General features: G+C 37.7%; 1 protein-coding gene across 1 annotated transcript; it reads right to left on the reverse strand.

The window, feature by feature from the left end:
• Positions 1-924: 924 nt before the first annotated feature.
• Positions 925-8,493, reverse strand: LOC116318268 (arylsulfatase A-like). Its single transcript, XM_031737225.2, has 8 exons — positions 8,273-8,493; positions 4,017-4,257; positions 3,663-3,881; positions 2,692-2,861; positions 2,160-2,284; positions 1,498-1,625; positions 1,309-1,411; positions 925-1,224 (listed from the first exon to the last, which is right to left on the reverse strand). Exons 1-8 carry the CDS (start codon positions 8,491-8,493, stop codon positions 938-940), a joined length of 1,494 nt encoding a protein of 497 aa, XP_031593085.2. The 3' UTR covers positions 925-937.
• Positions 8,494-9,943: the final 1,450 nt, after the last annotated feature.

The following is a 9,943-nucleotide window of genomic DNA, read 5'->3' on the forward strand; positions in this document are numbered from 1 at the left end:
GGTGTAATCTCAGTCTGTCACACAGCTGGCATTCGGGTTCCTGAAGACTCCATAACTCTCTACAAACAGGCTTCAGCAGCAGCACATTTAGGGCACATTTGTGAGATGTGACATCACTAGTGTGTGACACACAACCAAACTACTGACCAATCTGCTGTTAGAGCTGAATAGTGACTCAGTCAGCTGCCACTGGAAAACTATTATTGTGTCTTGCCGATTATAGTAATCACCTTTGAGCTCCAACAGTGTGACCCATCTCTGATCTGTATCTACTTGCCTCTGATTCTGTTTTTCTATCTTGTTACAGCCTAGTTAAAATACTTCTTTTCACACAGCTACACAAGAGCAACCACTGAAGATCTAGTCCAATATAGCCGCTCTGAATTACTTCAGCAGTTAAATCAACTTTTGACTTTATTACTTTAACAGGATTCTTCACTGTATACCTAGAGCAAAAGAGTATGTGACAGAACAAACATATCTTATCTTGTATCTTTAAAAACAAGGACTTGTAAAGTTCAAGGGAAAACAAAGAAAAAAAAAATCATTCGCCTTGTCATGGGTTTGGTCTTATGAATAAAATATATGCTTGATGTCTGAACCTTTATTGTTGTCCTCATTGTTTGGTTAAGTCCTAATTGTGCGAGTTAAAAATTGCTTACAAAGAATTCCTGAAGTGGAAATTTAAAAAAAAAAAATCAAAGAAAAAAAATGCTCAAAGCATAAAAGAAAGAAAATACAGTACACTGTTAAACATTATTTCTGAATTTAGACAGTATTAAATCTTGGAAAATCACCTCCTCACTAAGGAAGCACATTGCCTGTACACTGCTTCTTAATTTGTAGCAATTAAAACTCAACTCTCTACAAGAGAGCAGCACTGCAGTTCAACTTTCCCTTTCTTTATTGTCATTAGGAGCTGCAGCAATGTTTCTCATCAACAATGACAGCAGCTAGGTTTGGGGCTACACTCAGGGTTGCAGCAAGGCTCGAGGTTGGGGTCTTTTCCTTTTGCCATTTGGCTCTCTCCAAACACCATGGAGGATTCAAATTGCTCCTTAACTGTCTTGACCTGTTGCAGCACAGATTGGATGTCAGATTCATCTACTGGTAGAGGATAGAGCTCACATGGGTCAGCCTCCAGATCGAATATCAGAGGAGGGTCGTGAGTCTCGCGCAATGCTGAGCAGTCTTTGTCTGGTGTAGTGCTGCTGTGGAAAGCGCCTGATGTACAAAGGTGAACAAGCAGGAGTCATGACCAGCTAAAGCTTGACAGTGTGAACATGCAATAATTAATACGTGAAGTACCTTGTGTATAGAAGTGGGCCTTGTACTTTCCCAGCCTTAAAGCAAACAGGCCATAGTCTTCACTGGGATTTACAGGGTAGAACATCACGGTCTCCCTTTTACTCTGTAAAACACAGAGAAAATACACGCATGAGCTTGTTTTTTTTCATTATTTCAGTTTTTGCACAACTTTAAACATAATGCTCCTACCTTTCCTTGGTTAACAAGGATATCCGTCATATCGACCCCATCCAACATCACCGGTGGTAGTTCAGCTCCTGCCAGGCGCGCCAATGTGGGGAGGATATCTAGAGTGCTGGCCATCTCATGAGTAACACCTTCAAACAATTTGTTCAAAAAAAGAATCACTAAAGGCTACATTTTTGTTTTCATTATAGTATACTTTGATGCTGGAAAAAAAAGAGAGCCAATGCTCATTTCTGGAATAAACAAACACACAGTGTTTTCAGATTAGGTTTATAAACAGTTTTCAAAACAACTTACCTTCAGAACTACATTAATTATTATTGGCATTGATTCAACAGGGTGCTGAAAACAGTCTTCAGAGGTTCTGATCGCAGAAAGGCTTTGACATTTAAACTATGCTCAATTAGTACTAAGGTGCCAAAAGTATTTCCCACACCACTGCACCACAACCAACAGCATGAAATGCTGTATTGGCTGTAAATGGTATTTACAGCAATTTCTGATCCTACCATCTGAATGGTGATCAAGTTGTCTGGCACCAAAAACCATGCAGGTAAAACTAAATGTAACCAAACTGTGTGGCAAGATCAAGGATGGGTCAGGATCTTTTGTGCTTGAAGGATAATGTAGTCTAGACTTTTTGCAGACCGCTAAAATGTCCCGACCTGGCTTGATGGTCCCCGGCCAGTAGGCGATGGCAGGTTCTCTCATGCCTCCTTCATATGTGGTACTTTTGCCACATTTCAGAGGACCAGCAATGCCTCCACGGGACCTACGCATCAGTTCAGGCCTACATGCAGAGAAAGAAAACAGACACCATTTAATAAAACATGATAAATGCAATATTATCACAAGAGTAGAAAGATTTCTAGAAACTTGACTACTGAACAGAGGAAAAATATTTTTTCTGGAGGGTGGTTAAATGTCAGCATGAGGAATTAAACTCAAAAACTCTAGTGCATTTCAGTCATCATCGTTGTCTTTAAGTTACTGAATGAAATATGTTGCAGTCATACACTTCATGGTAGTCTTAAGAGTTTAAAAAAGATTGGAACTAGCCTTCTTTGATATTTAAAGATTTAAACGTTAAGAAGTCCAGCCACCTTTTCAAGCTCATTAAATGAGATACAGAAATGGAATAACAGTAAATACAGTTCATAGATTAGCCAAAAATATGATCATAAACTGAAAACCAACCCATTGTCTGATGTAAAGAAGACCAATGTGTTGTTGATCACTCCTGTCCTCTTCAGAGTTTCCACCAGGTGGCCTACACTGTTGTCAAACTCCAACAGGGAATCTCCGTACGGACCCCTTAAAGATTGTCCAGCTGCCCCTATACCTGCATACTGGGGGTAGTGGGTGTGCTGAAGCAAGAAAACATGTGATTTTTAGTGCTGTGTGGATCGATACTGAAATATAGATTCTTCCGATACCAGATATTTATGTTCTAGAATCAATTCTCATATTACAATATTAATATTTGAGTAATTTGGGGTAAATCTTTTATTAGTTTACGTGGACAGAAAGACATTGGAAAGTAACTAGAATCAAAAATAGTCATTGTAGGCTTTAAGAAATAAAAATACAACTCAAAATATTTCTTACATAACATGGATAATGACATATATATAAAAAAATGTTTTTCAGCTTTATTATTATTTTCTATCAGTCACATTTGTTTTTAATTGTTTATTGAATATTTTAAAATGGACTTTTCAGGACGTTTGTTTGTTTGTTTCTTGTGTGATAATTCTTCATAATTAATTTTAATTAAATTAAATAAGAAGAAGTCTGATGTCTTGTAATCATTATGAACATATAGTTTGAAATACAGAACTTTTTTTATTTTGGTTTTCCAAACACATTAAGTTTTTGTTCAAAGCTTAGGTATCGGATCAGTATCGCTGATTCAAGCTCTGATTTTACTTGACATGGGATAAGAAAGGAAATCACTGGTATTGCACATCACAGTGATTATTGAGGTACTCAAATCTGTCTCCAAAGGACTAGAAACATTTTGAATTATCCCGATATTTACCATTTTGAAAACACATTTTTAGGCATTCAAAGAGCTGACGAACCACAGTAGAGCTTTGATTGCACTCAAAGGTTGATTTTGCACACTTTAATTCATGCATTTTTTTCAGATTGCTCTTGTTGCTCACATGTGATGGATAGTAGAGGAAGAATGGTTGTTTTTTCTCAACCGATGTGGTTATGAAGTTTGTTGCAAAGTCACTGTAGGTTCTCTCCAGATCCAGGAAGTTGACTGGTTGTTGCTTTATGATCTCACTCTCCATTAGTGGGACGGCTACGCTGCCAATATCACACAATCCGTAACACTTTATATCTGGAGGGAAACAAGTCAGATTCTTACAGGGGCCCTGGGGAAGAAAAGACAAAAAAAAAAAAAAATCAACAGACAGCAATACAGAGTGAAGAATAGTAAAGTGAATATAGTGAAAAAGAAGAAATTTCATGAAGCAATTGTAAGTAGCACAGATTGGAAACACACTGACCATGTCATGGGAGTATGGGATCCCCAGGAAATGGTCAAAGCCCTGCTTGGTTGGGAGAAACATGCCATTATGCCCAACACCTAGGTGCCACTTTCCTATGATCGCTGTGGCGTAGCCCAGGGGCTTTAACACTTCGGCAATGGTGGTCTCATTCAGAGGAAGACCACCTATAGATCCTGGATAAAACACGCCTGGGTAGATGCCTGACCGGGTCTGATAGCGACCTGTCAACAATGATGCCCTTGGAAACAACCAACAAACAAGGCAGTTAATTAACAGTGGAAAAGATAGTGGGGTCATTTTGAACATGCTCTTGTTTCACTCAGGAAAATGGCCTGAAGAAAACCACTGCATCAATTCATCCAACAATGTAAGATGAAAAACTACAGGACATGTAGAGAAGATTTCATCACTTTGGTCAACGTAAAAGTTTAAAGGCAACAACAAAAATTTCATGTACTTAATGAAAACAAAACTAAAATAATTACTCTTAATTCAAATATTAATTCTGTCCTCTAAGCTTTTCTTCCGTCAAAGAATCACAGCAATCTTTTCTTCTTTCCCTTAAGGGGTCGCCACAGCAGATCGCTTTCCTCCATCTCACCTAACACCCCCCAAACCAACCCACAGCATCTCCTACTTCACTACATCCATGAACCTCCTCTGTAGTCTTCCTCTTTTCTCCTGCCCGGCAGTTTCATCTTCAAAATCTTTTGTCCAATAAGTCCACTATCCCTCCTCTGAATATGTCCAAACCATCTCAACCTTGCCTAACTAACTTTAACTAAATAAATTTGTCTTTAAATCTGAGCTGAAAGATCATTTTAAATTCTCTCTATGCTGGTCACTCCCAATGAAAGTCTTGTTCAACTCTGCCACCTTTAGCACCACCTAATATCTTTTTGTTATTGCCATTGATCTCAAACCACACCTCATAGGAGATAATGTGTGGTTTGTGCTATCACAAATATCACAAATGAACCCTGATACTAATCTCCACCTACTCCACCCAGCCTGCTCTATCTTCTTCACCACTTTTGTGCAAAGTCCGTTGCTTTGTATGGTTAACTACAGGTATTTAAACTGATCCACGTTCATTACCCCCAATATATCAATTTCGGGCTGCAGTGATTCATTGAGTAACTCAAAAAACTCATTAAAAATCGTTTTTTGTTTCAATGCTTCATTTTTAAAATGTATTTTATTTGAGCTTTATTTATACAGGTAGACCCAGTGTCTTATGTAGAAAAGAGACCTGTTTCAGACAAACATATTAAAACTATAACAATAAAATAAACAATAAAAGAGCAAAAATTGGCTAATGTTTATACAGTCATATCAAAAACAGGTTCTCAGCAATGATTTCACAAGGTCATTTGTATGTCTTTTAAAGTCTGCAAGTGAAATCAATTGAGAGAGGTTCTGTAATGTTTTCCATGATGACAGGGCAGAACAGGAGAATACCTTCTTTCCGAGCTCTGTATGAACTGATGGAACGGTGCATGTAATAAAGTCCAGACCACAGGCTATGACTAAACTATTTATGTAACATGTAATCTAATAAATAACAGGGAAGCAAACCACAAATTTATAGATAAGATGATACCAACGAACCATCCTGGGTAAGGCCAATAAGGACGAGTAAACCAAAGAATATAAAGTACAATGGTGTGTTAAAGGTTTACAGCCAATTATAAATCTTAATGCCCCGTGATAAAACAGAGTACACAGATGGGCAGAATGTGCAGAGACAGTCATGTAAATTATATCATCATAATCTAGGAGGGGTAAAAAAAAAAAGGTGGTATCAACAAGAGAAACAGATAATATTGTATTGTGATTGATAATAATCTAAGTATTTGTATGAGGCCACAGTTTCAATAGAAATGCCTTGAGCAGATACAAGAGAGGGAAGTACTGCAAGCAGGCTCTTTCTGCAGGCACATGACTTTTGTGTTTCAGCATTTACAACCAGTCTGAGCTGACTCTGTGACTGTATTCAATCAAAAGGTAGCTGTCATTTTCGAAAACCACATTGACAATATGAGCACAACAACAAAATAATTGTATCATCTGCTTAAAAATGGACAGATGCATTTAGATTTTGTCCCAAGTCATTAACATAAAAAGTAAATAACCCTGCGGCACTCCGTTGGTGACATTTAAAAAACTGGAAGAGAGACCATTGAGCTGCACATACTGCCTACGGTCGGAAAGGTAATTTGAAATCCAGCCAACTGCTTGGTCTGAAAGTCATATTTCTAATGGCCCCTGAGATAAAATGCCATGGTCAACAGTGTCAAAGGCTTTTGATAGATCAATAAAAAGAGCAGAGTGTCGGGGCTCTTCAAAGCCTTGCATACCTCTTCTATCACAACTCTAACACATTTGCTACTAAATACAGACCTGCAATAGAAATATATCTAAGAGCATGACTGTGAATGACAAGCATTACATTAAGCCCATGTAGGCCCCTGTTTTTCTATAAAAATATTGATTACAAGGTTGATTTTGTATACACACATGTTGAGGAGCAAAGAGGTGGAGTCATTGCCAAGAGGTGAGCTCAAGTGTAGTGGGAATTTTTTTTTTCCAGGGTCCAAAAAAGCAGTGCTTGTTACTGTAACCACCATTAAACATTTATAGTGAAAACGCTGGCAGGAGTCCTTCATCAAACCACCTTATTATCAATCAAATCTAAGTAAAGCTGTAGAAGTTACAATAATATATGCAGATGAAATGTTAACTTTGTCTTAGTCTACAATGTTTAAATTACAGGCTATCAGCAGCTGTCCTATATTATATGGCAGCAATACCTGCAACAAGCATTGGGTGGGGGTACATGGGGTGTACCAGACCATAGTTATTTGAAGGGTTAAGTAACATTATTTTGGATTTTTAGATGATAGAAAATATAAATATAACATGAATTAAGTTATATTAATACTAACAAATATAGAAATTAAAGGTTTCTTTGTCTCATCCTGCAGCACAATACAATTATACATGGACGAGTAAAACTCTGAGCCACAAACCTGGGGCTGTTACATTGAACACTGGAATATCATTGATATAGATTATTAATACATTATTAACACACTATTTGTTTTCTGCGGCAGGAAACATTGCATCAAAGCACAGGACTACAGCATTATTTGTAGTTGAATGAAGTTTCCAGGTGAAACTATAAAACTATAAGGGTGAAATTTTTTTCTTAATAAAATTAAAATTTGTTTTATTTTAATTTTATTTATTTATTCATTTACTGGAAAAAATTTTCGATCTTCCATTTCTCAAACCAAGAATACTCAGTTTTAGAAGAAAGTTACCCCTCTCCCATTTTAATAATACTTTATATTACTCTAGGACCTCAATAGCTATATCAGAATCAGAATCAGAATCAGAAGACTTTATTTATCCCCAAGGGGCAATTAACATACAACAGAGCAGCATGACATTGAAGATAAGGACAATAAGAACAGGCAATAAGAGTGAGATGAAGATAAGGACAATAAGGACAATAAGAACAGGCAATAGGACCGAGGTATGTTTTCGTCTTAAAAAAAAAATTAATTCAGCAAACCAGTTAATATGAAAATCTCTCATAAGGGAAATAAAAATGTGCTACAGGAAGAGAGCAATGGTGGATGGAACTGCTAGAATAAACTGTTAGAAATGACTGGTTGGCCTATAACCTTTGAAACATATGTCAAACATATGTCTCGTCAACGATATTAAGCAATTTTGAGCCAGGAGGAACATTTGTGTCATGAGGTAGAGGCTGCAATCAGTTTTCTTGGAAAGAGGCGTTTATATATGTTTTAATTATGAATGTAAAATGCTCATTGACATTAAAAAAAATCTCTTTTTCAAGAATGTAGACCAAGAGGACAGCAGAAACCGCAATAAATATAACATAACAGTTCTACAAAGTTATTAAGTGGATTAATGCAGAACTATTTAATGTACAATATATACAATAACGCAGTCTACCATTAAAATGACTTATTTATTAATGAGCCCATTAACAATTTGTCAGTTACAACTTTAAAGAATAATTTAGCATCAAATCGACTGGAAAAACAAAACAAAACAAAAAACAATAAATAAATGAATAACAGAACCTTTTGAACAGTAGTGCATACTTCACGGCCACTTTCATTACTTTAAAGTAAAAACAAACTGTTGAGCTAAGTCTCGGATTGATTTCTGTTTTATTCACAAACGCAAACAGTCAGTACTGATTACACTGGTACCTGGACGGTGCGCACACGGGGCAGGTGCTGTAAAAATCTGTGAATCGGAGTCCTTCAGCTGCCAGGCGGTCCAGGGTGGGAGTGAGTGAACTAGGATGTCCATAACAGCCCAAGTCCCCGTAACCCAAATCGTCAGCGAAGATGAGGACGAAATTCGGCGGTGAAGCCGAGCAGGTGCACAAAAGAAAAATACTGAAAAAGGCGAAGCGGCTGGATCCCATGCTGTTAAGTCTGACTGAAAGTAAGGAAGCGTCAGATCCCTAAAAATAGTGATGTGCGGATCGATACTGGAATATCGATTCTTCCGATAGCAAATATTTGTGTTCTAGACTCAATTCTTATTTCAAAATATCGATATTTCAGAAATTTGTGGTAAATTTGTAATTTGTAGGAACACAATGAACATTGCATTGTGAACATTAATAGGAACACAGTGGAAAGTAACTATATTATTGGGACTGTCTGGCAGGAACTACTTCTTCTTCCGCCTGTCATAGTGATGTGCAAAATACGGCTGTATAAATGCATCAGGGCTCACGTGTGCTCCTCAGTTGATAACCACAAGAGGAGTCCCGTGTGGGCCTGTTGCAGCTCCACAAACAGCCAAGACGCGGTTTTTGAAACACCACAAACCTTGTCAAACACAAACAAAAGTAAATTATAACATCAGAAAATGATGATGAGGCAAACTGAGGGAGGAGGAGAGGGACAGGAGCTGCTAGCCCTTTTGCACCATCCAGCTACAGAGAGAGAAAATGTGAAGCTGCTGGTGACCTGTAGCCCTGTTGCTGAATTTTTTTAAATTATAGAGGTGGGTAGATCGATCCAAATATTGACAGTATTGATACCAACACTGGTATCAGTATCGGATCTATACTAACGCTGTTCGATACTTTGTTTCTATCCTCAAAGTCCAGTATGTATCCCACTGTCCATCCAAATGAATGTCGCAGCTGATTTTCTGATGAAGAGAGAGTACCAGGAGCTATTTGTTTATGTATTCTCACATACATGTTTCTGTGAGGTGGACAGGAAAACAAAAGTGCGACTCTACCTGCATGTAATCAAGCTGGCATCATGTGAAAAGAAGAAACACATGGCATGGGAGCATTTAATATGTGCTGTACGTTCTGCGTGTGAGTCTGTGTGTGAGGAGGAAGGTAATGTTGTTGATAGTGATGGAGGGAAGTCGGAATGGAGGTTAGAAAGCTAGTCCCAGTAACATAAAATTATTACATTTTAAACAATGGGGTTTAGGAAAGTCTAGGGTTAGGCAAGCATTGTTTGATCAAGTCATTATGAACTTCTCAGAAGTCCTCATACACATGGTATGTGTGATATGTCTATCAGTTAGCTTGCGTGCTGTCTTGCACCATTGTTGCCATCTTAGGGAACTAGATACTTTGATTTATCATTCAATTTCACATCTCTGTACAGTGCTGACCTAAGGGAGAAACAAGCTTTTGCATGATGGAAAAACAAAGAAAACAACAGTCAATGAGAGATTTTGAAACAGTACCTTGCTGCAGATGCTCTCTTCATCTAATCTTTTCCAACACAGAGCACTCTAACAATCTCTGCAGGGAACAACAACCCTGGAAGGGAGGCAGTGATGCCCCTGCTCTTCCATCAAACGTGTTCATGTTATATTTAAGACAAAAAGAAAAATCT

This window comes from Oreochromis aureus, linkage group 7 (genome assembly GCF_013358895.1).
Source record: "Oreochromis aureus strain Israel breed Guangdong linkage group 7, ZZ_aureus, whole genome shotgun sequence".
NCBI lineage: Eukaryota > Metazoa > Chordata > Actinopteri > Cichliformes > Cichlidae > Oreochromis > Oreochromis aureus.